Source organism: Opisthocomus hoazin, chromosome 2, assembly GCF_030867145.1.
Source record: "Opisthocomus hoazin isolate bOpiHoa1 chromosome 2, bOpiHoa1.hap1, whole genome shotgun sequence".
Lineage (NCBI taxonomy): Eukaryota > Metazoa > Chordata > Aves > Opisthocomiformes > Opisthocomidae > Opisthocomus > Opisthocomus hoazin.
Genome location: NC_134415.1, coordinates 92,296,456 through 92,314,678, shown reverse-complemented (window position 1 = coordinate 92,314,678; position 18,223 = coordinate 92,296,456). Strand labels below are relative to the sequence as shown.

The 18,223-nt window shown below is 40.7% G+C and overlaps 1 protein-coding gene across 6 annotated transcripts in view; it reads left to right on the top strand.

Annotated features, from left to right (window-relative positions):
• The window catches only part of DOP1A (DOP1 leucine zipper like protein A), a 77,078-nt gene that overhangs the window by 57,107 nt on the left and 1,748 nt on the right, over positions 1-18,223 (top strand). For 3 of the 6 annotated variants that reach the window (XM_075414443.1, XM_075414444.1, XM_075414442.1), the window contains 16 exons: positions 1,580-1,705; positions 2,049-2,183; positions 2,713-2,768; positions 3,269-3,373; positions 4,531-4,597; positions 4,902-5,046; positions 5,299-5,378; positions 5,936-6,045; positions 6,213-6,362; positions 7,650-7,711; positions 8,336-8,488; positions 9,691-9,827; positions 12,468-12,523; positions 13,433-13,597; positions 15,144-15,273; positions 17,255-17,314. In XM_075414443.1, coding sequence (XP_075270558.1) covers positions 1,580-1,705; positions 2,049-2,183; positions 2,713-2,768; positions 3,269-3,373; positions 4,531-4,597; positions 4,902-5,046; positions 5,299-5,378; positions 5,936-6,045; positions 6,213-6,362; positions 7,650-7,711; positions 8,336-8,488; positions 9,691-9,827; positions 12,468-12,523; positions 13,433-13,597; positions 15,144-15,273; positions 17,255-17,314 — 1,737 coding nt within the window. The remainder of the gene's footprint in view (positions 1-1,579; positions 1,706-2,048; positions 2,184-2,712; positions 2,769-3,268; positions 3,374-4,530; positions 4,598-4,901; positions 5,047-5,298; positions 5,379-5,935; positions 6,046-6,212; positions 6,363-7,649; positions 7,712-8,335; positions 8,489-9,690; positions 9,828-12,467; positions 12,524-13,432; positions 13,598-15,143; positions 15,274-17,254; positions 17,315-18,223) is intronic. The other 3 variants (XM_075414447.1, XM_075414448.1, XM_075414445.1) reach the window with 1 other exon arrangement.

Below are 18,223 nucleotides of genomic sequence, written 5' to 3'. Positions count from 1 at the left end.
GCACAGACAGCATCCATGGTCGTATCTATGCTGCTCATAGGGTTTCCTACTCACTGAAAGGAAGGGGGTCTCTAGCTGTTGACGGCCTATAATATCATACTGTTTCTGTGAAAAAAGGATGAGCTTTTGTACCTTGATTAAACATTAACTTTTGCGTACACCCCAGCTTTTCTTTAATTTGCTCAAATCCATAGTATATAAAAGAGCATTCAACATGTCCTGTATACGAAAAAGCCAGTTTGAATTCAGCTTGTTCAGTGTAGCATCAGGATAGGTTATTTTACATTTTCACCTCATTGCTTTCAGGTAATGCTTTTGTAGTTGCCTTGGAGTTGGTGGAGGTGGTTAAAAGTATACGAAACTGTGGAACTATACAGAATTGTGTGTCTGAAGTATAAACAAGTTTTTTAAGCTTCAGTACAACTAGCTTGCTTTGGCAACTACACTCTTGACAGGTGCATAAAGTGTATATTCAAGCTCTGCGATTGTATACAGCAGTTTCCTACAAGCTTAGACAATTCCTACTGAAATATTTCTGACCAAGGTAAAAAGTGGCTTTCAGAAAACAGGTCGAGAGTGCATTTTGTTTTGTCTGATACCTTCCTGTCATGGAAAACAGGTCAAGGCAGCTCAGGAAATATGTTTCATGACCGAAATGTGCCTCAGTAACTTCTGACATGCTTAAAAAGCACTTTTATAAAGTTTCAACAGTGAATATTTCGGTCTCCCAGAGTAGCAACTTATTTCTTTTAGGATTTCCTCACCACCCCTACTTCTTAATCTGAATTGCTGCAAAGCAAGTCCATCACTATTTGTGGAAGACATGAACATCATCTTCCTTTCTTCCTCCTAATTACCTTGTACTCATTTGATAACTGCTTTATCTCTGCTTCCAGGTTTTTACCCTGACTATATTCAAACCTATTTCTGCCCCTTCTTGTAGGTCATATTCCATAGCACTAATCTTTTTATAGTTTGAGTTCTATTTTGTGTCAGTTTGTGGTACATTTCTTGAAGTAAGGTGTCCAAAACTGGACATGGTATGTGGTATCTTCTTTCAGGGGAAATATTTAATGTCTTTCGTGAGGTGTTGCTACTTATGAATGCTCTTTTCCCCTGCCTTGCAAAGTTGTCATGGTGAGTTTGTGATGCATTATAATCCCAAGACTTTTTTTCTGTAGGACCGCTGTGTAAATAGTTTCTCATCCTGAATTACTAGTTGTTTATCCCTACCTTTGCATACAAAGATCAAGCCTTTACTGCAGCTTATCTTTCTTCAGGATGCTTTTTGAGTTTGTCAGATCATTTTTAGTTCTGTACCTTTCTGTCAGTTCCTTCCCATTTAATTTCCATTTGCAAATTTAACAAGTGTATTTTGTCTTCCCATGTCTCAGTCATGAATAAAATGATTGAAGAGTACCAGATGTAGAATAGAGCCTTATGAACCCTCTGAGTGCATCCTCCCATTTTTTTACGTTAGTCATAGTTACCATCCAAGTACAGCTTTATAGCTAGCTCTTTGGAACATGCTGCTGAGGTGCTTACCTAAAGGTATATGTATTCTGTTTCCGTATTTCAGAATTTGAGGCAGCAGATTCTCGAACTTTTGGGTCCAATTTCAATGAATCATGGTGTTCACTTCATGGCTGCTATTGCGTTTGTATGGAATGAAAGGAGGCAAAATAAAAATACTTCTAGGACGAAGGTATGTTTATACTACAGTGGTCACTTAAAGCTATTACCACTATTTGAAGTGACTTAGAAGCAGCAAGGAGAAAATTTAGACATTTCAGTGAAAAGATATGGAGTACGAAATATGGAGAATATTTGTATTGTATTTCTGATTGGCAACTGTACGGTCAGGGAGCTACTGATTTATTTTAGAATGAGATAATTGTCCTGAATTCTTCAGGAAAAGAATAGGTGATTCCAAGTCTCTAGATGAACTGTTAGTTACTAACATTTCAATCCCATGAGGCCAGCTGCATTGATTTTGACATAGACATGGTCTGTGATGATAATCTGTGACACACATTTGATTCTTTTAGGTTATTCCTACAGCAGGTGAAGAACAACTTCTACTGGTTGAGCTAGTTCGCTCAATCAGTGTCATGAGAACAGAGACTGTTATACAAACAGTGAAAGAAGTTTTGAAGCAGCCTCCAGCCATAGCAAAGGACAAGGTATGGAAGCTGTAGAGATATTTATTTATATAATGTCCTTTTACTGAAGCTTAGAACACCGATGACATGGATGCTTCATTCACAAAGCTGAGCAATACAGTGTGAAAATTGTCACAATATCTAATAGATGAGTGAACTTTTGGAGTAAAGTCATACCTCCTTAAGTCATTGCCATTTACTGCACAACTACAGAATCCTATTTACTGCTTCTGTACAAGACTGTTTTGTGGGGATAGGCTGCTTATGTTAGGGAAACAGGTGCATACCCTAGCATCAGGTTGATTATTTTTTTTTTTTCAGGTGTGAAAGGGAAGTGGGGAAAAGAGGGAATGAGAAAAAAAAAAAAAAGAGAAGAATGACTTTATAGAGAGATGCCTAAACGGGTATTCGTAATATCCTGTTAATGAACTAAGCTATATCTTCAGACACTGCAGTAACATTATAGCATTGTCAGTTTTGCCCTGGCAATTGAGGGGAAAAAAAGTCACTATTTTGTTCCTGATGACACAGGTTTCGTATCTTTTTCTAGAAACATCTTTCACTGGAAGTCTGCATGTTGCAGTTTTTCTATGCTTATACTCAAAGGTAAGACACAAAGTTAAATTTTATTTCTTTCATCAAGAAGCAGATGGACAATTTGAATATTTTATATCTTTTTATAATTCCTAGGATGAAAAATAGTCTGTGTAATAGAAATCATGAAGAAAGAATGGTTTTGAACTGTAGGTGTCATAAAAAAGAAAGGATTTTATTTTGTGAGTTCCCTAGTTCTGCATCACCTTGCTTCCCCCACCTAAAAATCCTGCAGGAAATCTGCACCCTGCCAAGGAAAGCTGATCTTAATTGTGCTGTAACTCATTGGTACCACTCCAACCTCCGATTGAAAAACATGTCTTTTGCGTACACTGTTGTTCTGCCTTCCTCCTTTTCTTAATGACTTGATGTAGCCACCTAGTATTAAATGAAGAACGAAATAATCTGAATATTGATTTCACAGTATCTGACAGGAGAATAGAGGTAGAAAGTGGGAAATAACCTGAGGGAGATGATACTGTTTTCGTTGCCATTGCTGCTCTATCTCTTAGGATTCCAGTGACCAGCTTAGTAGATAGCTGGGCAGCTCTGCTGCTTCTGTTAAAAGATTCCATCCAGGTTGGTCTTCCGGCTCCGGGACAATTCCTCATACTTGGGTAAGTGCTCTTGGTGTCTGCAATTTCCATGTAAGCTCAAATGTAAGTGTGTGAAAGCATACTGAAGTGTTAGTGTTTTCAAATCTGTATCACTTATTTTTGAGTGGCAGAGCTATTGCATGAGTTCTGTGGATTTTATCAAATTAGTTTCTTCTCTGAGGAATGGCTACATATATTAAATTTTCTATTATAATATGATATAAGGCATGATCTTACCTTACTGATTGAGTGATTCAGGCTCTTTGAACAGTAGGTTGAAGTTTCTGATTTTTCTTAGAAAATAACTACAATGACTATTTCTTAGGCATGTGTGGATTTGCAGCCCACTAGAAGGGATTCATTCCTAGCATGAAAGCTGTTTATGGAGTGTTAGAAATAAAATGCTGAGTATGATTTTCTGTATAAAGCTTCAAGGACCATTTTTGTGAATGTCTGGAATTTATGTTCCCTAGTAAACTGTCTCTAAAGATACTTTTGTGTATACTCTAGTAAAACATGTTGTTGATAATTTTGATCATACCGCAATAGTTTATCTTAAGAAACTTGAAAGGATATTTTCTAGAATATTGATAAGTAGCAATGACTTTAAAAGGTTTACTAAATAACTAATGTGCAAGTAATTTTAGAATTGTAGAGTCATAGAATCATTAAGATTGGAAAAGACCTCTAAGATCATCAAGTCCAACCATCAACCTATCACTACCATGCCTGCTAAACTGTGTCCCGAAGTGCCATATCTACACGTTTTTTAAACACCTCCAGGGATGGTGACTCCACCACTTCCCTGGGCATCCTGTTCCAATGCCTGAGCACTCTTTCAGTAAAGAAATGTTTCCTAATATCTGATCTAAACCTCCCCTGACATAACTTGAGGCCATTTCCTCTCACCCTATCACTTGTTCCTTTGGAGAAGAGACCAGCACCCACCTCACTACAACCTCTTTTCAGGTAGTTGTAGAGAGCAATAAGGTCTCCCCTCAGCCTCGTTTTCACCAGGCGAAATAACCCCAGTTCCCTCAGCCACTCCTCAGAAGACTTGTGCTCTAGATCCTTTACCAGTTTCATTGCCCTTTCTTCAGATTTGTCATAGTTCTAAAAATTACTAAATAATGTATTGTGAGACGAAAATCCATGTCTACTGCTATATTTTTTTTCAGTGTTCTTAATGAGTTCATTATGAAAAACCCAAGCCTGGAGAATAAGAAAGATCAAAGAGATCTCCAGGTAAGAAATTTGTTGTATGGATGTCATTTTTGAAAATTTAAATACTTGATTGTACTAGAATTATCTGATAAATCAGTTCATTAGTCTGAAATGACTCTTTAGTGTCTTCTACTTGGTACTATTTATAATTTGTTGAAAAATATCTCATTTTCTGTGAAGTTATTAATCACTGATAGTATAGAAGTGATTTGAAAGCAGCTCTATACATAATAATTTATATAGATTTTCTACAAAAACACATCAGCACAACAAATACAGCCCTTCTGCACAAAGTTCTTAAAATGCTTGGGGTTTCTTCTACCAGGATGTAACGCACAAGATAGTAGATGCCATTGGGGCAATTGCTGGTTCTTCCTTGGAACAGACTACTTGGCTAAGACGAAACTTAGAGGTTAAGGCTTCCCCCAAGATTATGGTTGATGGAAACAACTTGGAATCAGATGTTGAAGGTATTTTCATTTTCATCTTTATTTTAATCAAAACATTAATTATCGGGCCAAAAGGAACAAAGAGGACATCTTTACTATACTTGAATACATTAAAAATGTTTCAGTATTGTGCAGGCATTTACACTTACACAGTGTATCTGGCAAAGCCCGTACATCTTCAAAATATGTGCTATTACAATATGTTTATAAGGTAAATAAAGGCATAATAAACTAACTTTGGACTTTTTTTTTTTAATTATTATCTTCATTTAGATATGTTGTCTCCAGCAATGGAAACTTCAACCATAACTCCATCTGTTTATAGTGTCCATGCACTGACCTTACTTTCTGAGGTAGGTGTCTCCTCAGATGTAATAAATACTGTCTTACAATAAACTTTTATATTGTGAAAAGCTTTGGACTAAAAGCTTAGTGAAGGAGATTTGATGGGAAACACCGATGTGAATGGATGCTGGGTCCTGTCATGTAACAATATGTAAAACTTTGTTACTAACCCAGTTACAAAGATTCAGTGAGAAGGATGAGGGGTGAAGCGTGGCCTTTCAGATGTGTAGTATCAGAAAATTTTTTGGTGGCAAACTTTGTGTGTTATTAGTGGTATGTGTTATTTACTGCTGATAATGGCAGTCAATCTTTGAAATTTCTTTTTTGTTTGTAGCTTATTCTGTAGAATGCTTTGCCCAGGAGCTTTTGCTTCTGTGTTTTTACCTTAGTTTGTTTTAAAAATGACGGGATCTTTATACTCTGGATTTAGTATAGCACCTGAAATTTGATCACTTCTGGCATTAACTTGAACGTTCAGTAAAGGACATCATACAGAAAGAATGCTGAATAGTAGACAAAAAGCAATTTGAGAGTGCATAATAAATATCTTCCTCTCTTTTTGTAGGTTTTGGCTCATCTCTTGGATATGGTTTTCTACAGTGACGAAAAGGAGAGGGTTATTCCTTTGCTTGTAAATATTATGCACTATGTTGTTCCCTACCTCCGTAACCACAGGTATCTTTACAATTTATTGAATCGATGTACTTCACTACAGCTGGTTGAAATTTGCTGGGTGACACTTAAGCTGAAACAGGCATGATGAGGATTAGATGTCTGTCAAACTTTGTATAAAGCAGCAATTCAAAATTGTTTCATGTTGACTTTCTTTTTTTTTTGTTTAGCGCTCACAATGCATCCAGCTATCGAGCCTGTGTCCAGTTGTTAAGCAGTCTTAGTGGGTATCAGTATACGAGGAGAGCATGGAAAAAGGAAGCATTTGACCTCTTTATGGATTCCAGTTTCTTCCAGATGGATGCTTCATGTGTTAACCAGTAAGACTTTCTTTTTCCTGCTTGTATCAATGGCTGTTATAAATTTTATGTATGCCATTACACAAGAGCATGTATAATGTGGAGCAAAATTTCCCAACAGATCTCTGTTGAGAGAAATAGAGGGATGTTCTGTGTTTTTAGATTACCACGTGCGATGTGAAACTTGCTTACCTAAGGTATATTTCTATACACAAGTCTATTTTTTCAATTTCGAGATTTATTTATTCTATGAGGTAAAAGTGGATAACATTTTATAGAATTATGGAATGGTTTGGGTTGGAAGGGACCTTAAAGATCATCTGGTTCCAACCTCCCAGCCATGGGCAGGGACACCTTCCACTACATTAGGCTGCTCAAAGCCCCGTCCAACCTGGCCTTGAACGCTTCCAGGGAGGGGGCAGCCACAACTTCTCTGGGCAACATGTTCCAGTGTCTTATCACCCTCACAGTAAAGAATTTATTCCTATTATCTAATCTAAATCTATCCTCTTTCAGTTTTAATCTATTACCCCTCATCCTGTCACTACATTTCCTGGCAAAGTGTCCCTCCTCACCTTTCCAGTAGGACCCTGTAAGTACTGAAAGGCCATGGTAAGGTCTCCCTGGAGCATTCTCTTCTCCAGATTGAACAGCCCCAATTCTCTCAGCCTGTCCTCACAGGAGAGGTGCTCTAGACCCCTGCTCATCTTCGTGGCCCTCCTCTGGACATACTCCAACAGGTCCATGTCTGTCTTATGCTGGGAGGGCCCCAGAGCTGGATGCAGGACTCCAGGTCAGGTCTCACAAGAGCAGAACAGAGGAGGAGAATCACCTCCCTTGACCTGCTGGCCACGATCTTGATGCAGCCCAAGATACAGTTGGCTTTCTGTGCTGTAAATGCACATTGCGAGCTCATATTCAGTTTTTCATCCACCAGCACTCCTAAGTCCTTCTCCACAAGGCTGCTCTCACTTCACTCACTGCCCAGACTGTATCCATGTTTGAGGTTGCTCTGACCCAGGTGCAGAACCTTGCAATTGGCCTTGTTGAATTTAAAGAGATTTGCACAGGGCCACCTCTCCAGCCTGTCAAGGTCCTTCTGGATAGCATCCCTTGTTTTCTTTGAGGAGGGGGTTCAAGAAATATACTTTCAGATCAAATCGCACCAAGTAAATGGTACCTATGTAGCATAGAGCTTGGACTGGAAACCTTAGCCTGAATTAAGGGCAGAAAAAGCTCTGTAAGTATTCCTGTAAATTCCTGCTTTCTTCTTGCTTTTCTGATTTGTGTACGATCTTTCTGTTCTAGTTGGAGAGCTATTATGGATAATTTGATGACACATGATAAAACCACATTCAGAGATTTGATGAGTAAGTATTTACTGATGTGGTAGTGACTTTTCTCCAAGGGAAGCATTAAAAAAATGGAAAACAGATATCTTGAAGAAAACATTTGTTCAACATTTATTCCAATCTGTTTGATGTATTCAGTGTTTTTCATGTTTTCTTCAACTGCTTGTTTCTGGAGATCCATAAATAAGATAACTTGAAGTGAGAGAATTTGAGACCATCGTGGCACACAGTGAATTTTGCCTGTGTGACAAAGTCGATTAAGCAGAGCGTATGCTTTTTGTTATTTTTTGGGTTTTTTCGTTATTGTTTTCTTTAAGATCTGACACTAACTTTGCCTAAGGAAAAATTGATTCTGCACATTCCAAACCCCCGAGCATCTATACCAGCAAACTGTGTTTAAACAAAATGGCTAAACTCCCTCCCAGAAGCTCCCAAACCCAGGCACTGTTGCGTATACTTACAAGTTTTCTTTCAACGTGTATTTTAAATCACTGGTTAAAAATACAAATTGCAGAACATGCATCTTCTTAACATCTGTTTTTGAACTACATTGATGCAATGAAAGTAAGAGTTATTTGTGCCTTAAAGTGAAACAAAAGGAAAATTTTGAAGTTTCTCTGCACCATGCATTTTCTCTTTCAGCACGAGTGGCTGTGGCTCAGAGCAGTTCACTCAATCTGTTTGCTAATCGAGATGTAGAGCTGGAACAGCGTGCTATGCTCCTGAAGAGACTGGCTTTCGCAATTTTCAGTAGTGAGATAGACCAATACCAGAAATACCTTCCAGACATACAAGGTCAGTAAAAATGTATCGTTTGGTGGACTTCTGGACTCTGATGTTAACTGAGAATCTTTGTATGACAGGGTAACAGCAGGTAAATCTGTCCCCTGGAGTACCATTGTGTGGTGCCGTTTCCATGGCTGGATGGAAAGTTTCTGCATATTTTGATTAGAATGTTTTCAGTCTTAAATGATTGCAAACTATGCAGACTGTGATTACCAGTCGACTTTTATCCAGGTTATTTCACTGATCTGTTGTTTTACACCTTGATCAATGTCCTTGAGTACCTGTAGCATGCGTTTTGACATGAACATCCAAAGGATAAACACTTATCAACTGGGGATAAAGGCTGACCTTGAAGTTTTGAATTCTTGACTTCTCAAGCTCTATTTTCTGCTGTTCTGTTTATCTGTCCTGTTTATCACTGAAGAGTATCTCTTCCAGTGACCTCTTACATTAAGTGATTGGGAATGGGAGCTGCTTGGTTTTATTCTAAAATGATGCAAATAGTTACGGCAGCAGGTTCTAGATATATTGTCTTTTAGTGCTACCAAGGTGGACACTTTGGACTCTTCCTCCATGTGGAAAGTCAGTTGCATCATCTTTCTTGTTTCATTTGTTCCAGGATTTATTCTTTGAAGTACTTTTTTTCCCAGTCAAGTCAGTAGCTAGGTTTACTATGTTTAAGATATCAGGTGGTTTTACTGATCTGAACTGCGAAGTGTATGTGTTGGTTTGACTGAAAAATGTCTTTATGTATCTGCCTCTGTATATGTTGAATGCTTAGAGGTGGCTATGGTTTAATAAGAGTGTATCGTCCCTGCATGATATCCCATGTACTACGATGAATGCAGCCTTTTAATAACAATAAATTCTAGTTGTTCAGGCTGTTGTTGTATAGTTTGGAATCTGTTAACTCCTCTTTTTGTAGTGGGTGAAACTCTGCATAAGATGAGCAAAACTCCCAGATACACTGTTGCATTTATGTGGAGAACTTAAAATATGCAACTGCACTGTTTTGAGGTTTTTTGCTTTTGTTGGTTGCTTGGTGAAAGTGGTTATTTTTTATACTGACAGAATAAAACTGTAGCAAAGTACTGAAACAGTAATGTGGCAGATACTTAAAAAAAGTAAAAATTGAGAGTAAATGAGGGAAGGAGAAAATGCTGGTTGGAATTATTCTGAACTGAGGAAACCTTCTTGGCTTTTTGTTTCAGAAAGGCTGGTAGAAAGCCTCCGTTTGCCACAGGTGCCCACCCTTCATTCCCAAGTGTTCCTGTTTTTCAGAGTATTGCTTTTAAGAATGTCTCCGCAGCACCTTACCTCACTTTGGCCGACCATGATCACTGAACTGGTGAGTTGCAGTTAGCATTCATGATTTGGAAGACTGGTGCAAATTTAAGACACAACCTCATTCCTCCTCAACGTTTTTAGGACAATCTCTTCTAGATATTATGCATGTAAATGTACAATGGACACAAATTGAAAGCTCACTTATTTTCATAGTCTTGATGTGTATTTTTTACAACCAAGTAGAGTATCTGTTGGCTTATGCTATTTAAGCTGTTCAGGTGTCTTCTGGGTTAAATTTTCATTTGCCCTCACTGTTCTCTACTGAATTCTACTGATTCAGCCTTCTTCCTCCAACAATGAGGATGAGAAGCCACATAAGAAGTATTCACAATCGATATTGTTATGTCAGTTTTGATGGTCATTCAGATCACATTCTGGCTGAAATTTTGTAACTAGGTTTGTACAAGGCTCAACTCAGCTTTCTTCTTTCTCTTGTTTCACTCAGCGTAATGAGACAGGATAAACAACTGTCTTCGGAGCTGCCAACTGGGGAATCTCTGGTGTTGGCTGTTTGCCACCCTCTTTTGGGTTTCAGCTTTGGCAGTGGGAATGTAGGAGAGTGGTTGGTGCATCCTGTGGTCCCTTTAGCCTGTTAGCCAAGGAGTTCCCAAGGGACTGACTAACGCAGCCGGGAAATCGGAGTCACTGCTGTGATTTTTTTTGTTTTGTTTTGTTTCTGTAGGTGCCTAACCCAGCCCTTAGCCACAGATGTAAGCACTAGAAGGAGAAAAGCTGTATAAAGTTTTTTAAAGATCAAGTGCATTGTTTTAACAATAGATGCATTTAATTTTTAGCCTGTCAATAGTATAAATATTAGGAAACCCATTCTACTCAGTGTGGCCCTCTGATTCTTGTGCTGTCCTCTGGCCTTTACACGTTACCACAGTCCTGGAACTACTTTTGGTGGACAGGACTGTGTTACTTCTGGGAATTCACACCTGGCTTGACTGCTCTGTTATGTCACTCTTTATTCTCATTTCCTTTAGGTCTTGCTCTCTTTCTGAGTAGTGAAGGGGATTAGCCTCTGAGAGCTTTCACAGAATCACAGAATCACAGAATCGTAGGGGTTGGAAGGGACCTCTGTGGGTCATCTAGTCCAACCCTCCTGCTGAAGCAGGGTCACCTACAGCAGGCTGCACAGGACCTTGTCGAGGCGGGTCTTGAATATCTCCAGAGAAGGAGACTCCACAACCTCCCTGGGCAGCCTGTTCCAGTGCTCCGTCACCCTCAGAGGGAAGAAGTTCTTCCTCATGTTCAGACGGAACTTCCTATGCTTCGGTTTGCACCCGTTGCCCCTTGTCCTGTCACTGGGCACCACTGAAAAGAGTTTGGCCCCATCCTCCTGACACCCACCCTTCAGATATTTATAAGCATATATTAGGTCCCCTCGCAGCCTTCTCTTCTTCAGGCTGAACAAGCCCAGCTCCCTCAGCCTCTCCTCGTAGGGGAGATGCTCCAGTCCCCTCACCATCCTCGTAGCCCTCCGCTGGACTCTCTCCAGTAGCTCTTCATCTTTCTTGAACTGGGGAGCCCAGAACTGGACACAGTACTCCAGATGGGGCCTCACCAGGGCAGTGTAGAGGGGAAGGAGAACCTCCCTCGTCCTGCTGGCCACACTCTTCTTGATGCACCCCAGGATTCCACTGGCTTTCTTGGCAGCCAGGGCACACTGCTGGCTCATGGTTAACCTGTCGTCCACCAGGACACCCAGGTCCCTCTCCGCAGAGCTGCACTCCAGCAGGTCCGCCCCAAGCCTGTACTGGTGCATGAGGTTGTTCCTCCCCAGGTGCAGGACCCTGCATTTGCCTTTGTTGAACCTCATCAGGTTCCTCTCTGCCCAACTTTCTAGCCTATCCAGGTCACGCTGAATGGCAGCACAGCCTTCCGGTGTGTCTACCACACCTCCCAGTTTGGTGTCGTCAGCAAACTTGCTGAGGGTACACTCTAACTCTTCATCCAGGTCGTTGATGAAGAAGTTGAACAAGACTGGGCCCAGTACTGACCCCTGGGGGACACCACTTGTTACCAGCCTCCAATTAGACTCAGCGCTGCTGATGACAACCCTCTGAGTTCTGCCATTCAGCCAGTTCTCTATCCACTTCACCGACCACTCATCCAGCCCACACTTCCTCAGCTTCCCTAGGAGGATATCATGGGAGACTGTGTCGAAAGCCTTGCTGAAGTCGAGGTAGACAACATCCACGGCTCTCCCTTCGTCTACCCAGCCAGTCATGTCATCGTAGAAAGCTATTAGATTGGTCAGGCATGATTTCCCCTTGGTGAATCCATGCTGACTACTCCTGATAACCTTCTTTTCTTCCACTTGCTTGATGATGGCCTCCAGGATAAGCTGCTCCATCACCTTTCCCGGGATGGAGGTGAGGCTGACCGGCCTGTAGTTTCCTAGCCATGGAAAAAACAGTTTCTTATGGCCCTTGTACTACTCAGGCTATATGTAAGGGATGAAAGAGCTTTAGGGTGCCAGTGTCTACTCATAGTTCAGGGGGTTATTTCATCTTCCAGGAATGGAAATAAAGCTCCAAACAGTTCCTCTAAGGCTCATTACTCAGGCCTCCCTACAGCGTTTTTCTGAGTCACAGTCCATAAAAAATGGTATTAAAATGTGGCATTTGATCTTCAGGTACAAGTGTTTTTACTGATGGAACAGGAGCTTACTGCTGATGAAGACATTTCCAGGTAAACTTACGAACTTCCCACTTGTGGAACTTGGTAACAGTCTCCTGGCATGCTGATGGGCCATGGAGTCGTTCTTTAGAATAATTTGTCTGAGAGAATTCTCAAGCTCAAATGAGAAGGAGAAGTAGATGGTAGTTCAGTCTGACTGCAGTACCAGGGACATACTGTTCAGGACAAAACAAAAAAAATCCCGCTGTCAGATTGCTCATAAACGACTAAGGTAAATTATGCAATATAAGTATGTTAGTTCTTACAGTGTCTTCCTGGCTAAAATGACACTGTTTCTGCAATTAAAATATGCATGAAATATGCATGGCATGTCTTTATAGATTCTCTGTATCACACACTTATTTAGAATAGGACTGATGCACTTTGTTTTAAAATAAAAACATGGTTTCTTCTAGTGTTAGAAAGACATAAAGATGAGTTAGATAATTTTTCTTGTTTCATTGTCCATTTCTATTCCATCTACCTTCTGCACGATCTGACCCAATTTCAGTTAATGCTAGCAGCAGAGGCACATTTCACAAAAGAACAGGAGGAATTATTTGCCCAAGTCTTGTTCTTCACTTTTTTTCTAGATTCTTTTTGTTCTTTTGAAGCATTTCTCCCTAAAATAAAATAATATTGACATGATTGGCAATTTTGAACTTTCTCTTAATTTGGATGTCTGATAGGAAGGAGATACAGCATAACATGTTTGTTATATATATGATAAAATGTTAGTATATATATAAACATACAAAACTCTACCCATAGCATAGACTTGCGATGTTCTGGTTTGATTTCTAGCTTCAGGATTAAGCTGATAAAGAGAGTTGTGTGTTTGTAAAGGCAAGTAAGAAAGATGATGTTCCCATAGTGGCAGAAGGCTGTTATGACTCACCTGCCTGCTATAATTTATTTTAGAACTTCTGGCCCATCTGTTGCTGGTCTGGAGACAACGTATACAGGCGGCAATGGTTTCTCCACGTCCTACAATAGCCAGAGATGGCTGAACCTGTATTTGTCCGCTTGCAAATTTCTGGACTTGGCCCTAGCTTTACCATCTGAAAACCTGCCTCAGTTTCAGATGTGAGTAGAAAACACTGTCATTTAAGTTTTGGGAACTCTTAGTAAAATTCCAGTGCATAAAAATCTTTGTTTTCCTATTTCCTTTCCTTTTCTGGCCTTCACCCAGTACAGCCCACAGTTTGTTCCCTCCCAGTGTCAGAGTGGCCCCCAGAGCAAATGATGCTACAGACCAGATGAGTTCAAGCCGGTTTGGTTTAGCCTGTGGCAAGAGATTCTCCACACGTGTGAGCTAGTCAGTAATAGTGATTTATTGAAGTATTTTATTTTTAAAGTATTTAGTTGCTGTAATGTCTAAGAACTCAAAATGCACCCACACGTCTCAGTGACTAATGCATGAGATCAGACGACTGTATGTCATCTCAGCATGACTCACTTCAGTTACTGCTGTGTGATCTGTCTGGAAGATGTTGCAACAAATCTGCTCGGGAAGGGGACCCCATAATTTTTTCTTAGTCAGTAGAGTTCATATGTGCAGACTGCTTCCTCTGTGATTCTGCAATCCTATTCTGTTGGAAAAAAAAAAATGAATCAAAAACAACTGGCATTTGCTGAAGATCCTAGAAATGGGAGGCCACCAAGGACAAAAGAAAGCATCTTGTCTCTTCTTTTACACTGCACTGTGGTGACAGCGAGAGAGCTGCTGCCCTGGCACAGCTCTGTAGACATTTGGTCACCTCTAATTATCCTCTTATTTAAAAGACGTTTGTGTGGGCTAGCGGCTGAAAGGACTTGCACACGCTGTGTCAGTTAGTGCCCTGTAGCATTTCTAAATCTAAGTGTAATTTTGAAGGTTCCTTCATTTGTTTTTTTTTCTGGGGATTTGGCACATAATTCTTGTCCAGTTGTCGAAGCTGTCCTAATCCCCGTTCTTAGCCAACCTAGTTTTATTCAGGTCATTACTGTGCATTTCTGGAAAGACAATAGTCATGCTGAATCACACTGTCTTTTTATGGCATTCTCATGGAGCCTTGGATTGAAGTTTTAAGGACAGAAACTTTTATTTCCTTTACAGTTTATTATGCAAGTAGCCAGTCTGTGCCATGCAGCAAGGTGGGGGGGAGGGAATGGTCCACTTGGTCTTGTTGGCCTATGAATAGGTAAAATAAATGAGTTTATCAGCATGGTATATCAAGAACATTTTGTGTTTTATAGTAAGCATTGCAAATGTGCAGCAAAATGTTTTAAGTAAGTTACGTATTTCATAATTGAGAATTGCTTTCAGTTCTCTTGGTACGTGGTGAAGATACGTATACTGCTGGTTTTAGCTTCTCTGCCTTGTCTTGCTCTTGGCATCCTTAAGTACTTTAAGAAACAAAAGGAAAAAGACAATGCCACATTCTTGGCCATGTTATCTCCTGCTTTTCAGAAAGTGCCTTTCCTATTCTTTCTTTACCAATGTCTTTTGTGTGGGTTGGTTTTGGGCTTCCCCCCCTCTCTCTTTCTTTGATACTTAACTAGATTTCTTCATCCACTCATATTTTAAGATCTAGCAGAAGAGCCTGCATCTTCAGAAAGGATAATGTCTGCTTGTGTTATCTCATGGCAGGTATCGTTGGGCCTTTATTCCAGAAGCATCAGATGATTCAGGCTTGGAAGTACGAAGGCAGGGTACACATCAGAGGGAATTCAAACCATATGTGGTGCGCCTAGCAAAACTGCTGCGAAAAAAAGCAAAGGTATGTTGCTTTCTTCCAGTTTTGCTTTTCATTGAAAACTTCCATGTACAGTAACTTACAGCACTGTTTCGGTTTGGGGTTGTTTTGTGGGGTTTTTTTTAACAATGAAGAATGGAAAGGAGTTTATCTGGTGTGGGAGATTGCCACTGGAGTAATTGCAAGTCAGCATCAGGCAAAAACCATGCGTAGATACACGAAACAAACAAAAAAAACCCCAAACCAGGACAGAATAGACCTCAAACCAACCAAACAGTGAAAAAACCCCAAACCTGCTATGGTGAAAAAAAGACTATGGTCAGCGACTTTGGAGTTTCTAATTAAAAGTGTTATTTGAGTAAAAAGTAAAATATGCTTCAGTGTCTAACATATTTTCACATAAAACCACTCTCCGATAGCCACTCATACATGTAGATACTAGTATAACTACCTTTTGAAATAGAAAAGCATTTTTGTTAATAATAATCACATTTAAAGATTTAGAAAACTGTTGCATTCCTAAAAATGACAGAACCAAGAGTTTTGAGACTGTGCAGAGCCAGGGAGTGCTGGGATTCTTCCCTGAAGCAGTTGTGATGACTGGAAGAAGGCAGAGAGCAGTAGAAACGGTTCTGGGGAAATCTTGGCTGCGCAGTTTTTAGGGTGGGAGCAGAATCGGGGTTCTCATTGTGTTGGTGCATGAGGTATATTAAAACCCTTGTTTGGGTGGTGTGGAGGCCTGATCTGCTAACGAAGCTGGTGGAAGCCAGCCAAGCCCGGTCCCAGGGAGCTCCCTTCCGCTGCCACAAAGTAAGAAAATTGGTGTGGGGTAGTTTGCTGCTCCTGCTGTGAGGACAGAGCCCCCCGGGCAGGCACTGCGCTGGGAAGGGTTGCTGGGTGGGCCTGGGAGCAGCGAGGAAGCTGAAAGCCATATGGGAGAAAGCTTTGAAGTTTCATTCTTGGGTTTCCCTCCAAACAGGCAGCAGTGTGAGGGCTGTAGCAGCTCCCTGTAGCTGCTGCATGTGCAATCTCTAATGAATGATTTCACGGAGTAAAGAAACTACTGCTGACATAAAGTGGCCACATAAATTTAGGGATAACTTAGTTGAAGGCAGATCTGAACTATTCAAGCAGGGCTCACAACTCTAGGGGGTAAAACAAGTATCTGAAGCACATCTGCATTCTTCATTTTATTGTTTTTGAACCATGAATATGAGATTAAATTTCTCTCCTCACATGTATAAATGAATAATCAGTTTTAACTGCCTGCAAATCTGACATAGGCTCTAACTCTGATGTTTGATGCAGCGTGCTATACCTGTTACAAAATTGTCACACTCCAGATAATCTCTCTGCACGAATGTATAAATTGCGTATAATGTATAAAATACACATGCTGGTAAGTACAGTATGTCGAGGTAGATGCCTGAAGTCAGGACTTCCACGATATGCTTCAAGAATTACAGAAAACTTCCTGGAATTTCTGGAACCCCCTAGTCACGGCAGCAGTTGCACACTGTGAACCATAGCTAGGGGTGTAATGATGAGATAAATATCAGGTAATGAATATTGACTTCCAGGCCATTTTCTCTTTGGGCAGAGGAGAATCCTACTGCATATAGCTGTGGGGTTTTCTTAGAAAATAACTGTTTCTGAGCAAAATGTTCCAGTGGGTCTTAGCTTTCCTCCAGGGCACGCTGGCTAATGCTCAGATTCATGTAGTGTGGCGTGGCTCGGGCTCTGTTGTCTGAAGGAAACATGCTTCAAAACCTCCTTCGGCACTGCTGGCAATAAACAGAACAAACCGGCGGTGCTGTTGTTGTCCAGTAGTGTCTTGGCCGCGCTGGCTCCCGAGCCTGCCGTTTCTGGGCCACGGACCCTTCGGGGCGGGTGATTTTTCTGCCTGAAGCACAGCACCCAACCAAGCAACTGCACAGCCTTCACGGCAAAGTGTTGTTTTGATATATGAAATGCAGTCTGAAAGTTCTCCTCTTTCCTTCCACAGGACAAACAGGAGGACTTTAAGACGGTGGTTTTGGAGGGAATGGAGATGGCCAAGCATCAGGTGAGGGTGGCCTTTGATGCTTGACTTGTGAAACAAGCTCGCCATAATAACACCATCACCTCAAGGCCCTGGGCAGTATTTAGCTTTCAGTAAGAATGGAGAGAGATCAGTCTTGTTAGAGGACAAAGTTGACAAGATTTTTTTTTAAGTGAAAGAATCGCGAGGACCCTCATTTTTACAGATAACTTAAAAATTTCATTTTAGGTTGGTCTGCACATGAAATAAATTCCAGAAAGTTAATGTTAGTTCTAAGAAGAATTACGATCGCAAATCATTATAAAATTAAATAATAAAATAATTTTTTCCAAACAGTGGGTGTGAAACACATAATCCCTAATCAGTCTCTGTCAAACTGACTGTTGTCTGAAGTACCTGAGGAATTAGTGGTGTTTGCTGAGCAGATCCTGCCGTGAGGAAGTGGCTTGGACGGATTCTGTTTCATTGCTCGCAGAGAGTTGGTATTTGCACGTGCACCCGGTCTGCGTGGCGGCTGCGTGCCACGGAGGCAGCCGTGCTGACCGCTCGGCAGTGCTGCGCACGGCAGGGAACCTCTCTTCTGTGACTCCAACGTGAAGTTTTTAAGGGAGAAACTTTAAAAACTAGTAGCCTCGTTAAAAGGAGGGGGCATCAATAACTCTTTCTGTGTTGGAATTGTCTTCCCTTTGTTTTAGTTCATTATGAGCTTTGCTTTTCTTGAGACTTGTAGAGCTAGAACAGTAATTCCCTGTGACAGGCAGCCAAACCACCAGATCAAAATACTAAATACGTTGATATTTAATTTTAACCTAATTGGTTTTTGTGAAACGGATGTCATGCAGGCTCCTGAATTGCCAGGCAGCTGCTTCATTTAAAGGGCAAACCCTGTATTTGCTAAAGTATTGTCTCTTAAAGAAAATCTGCTTGCTCAAA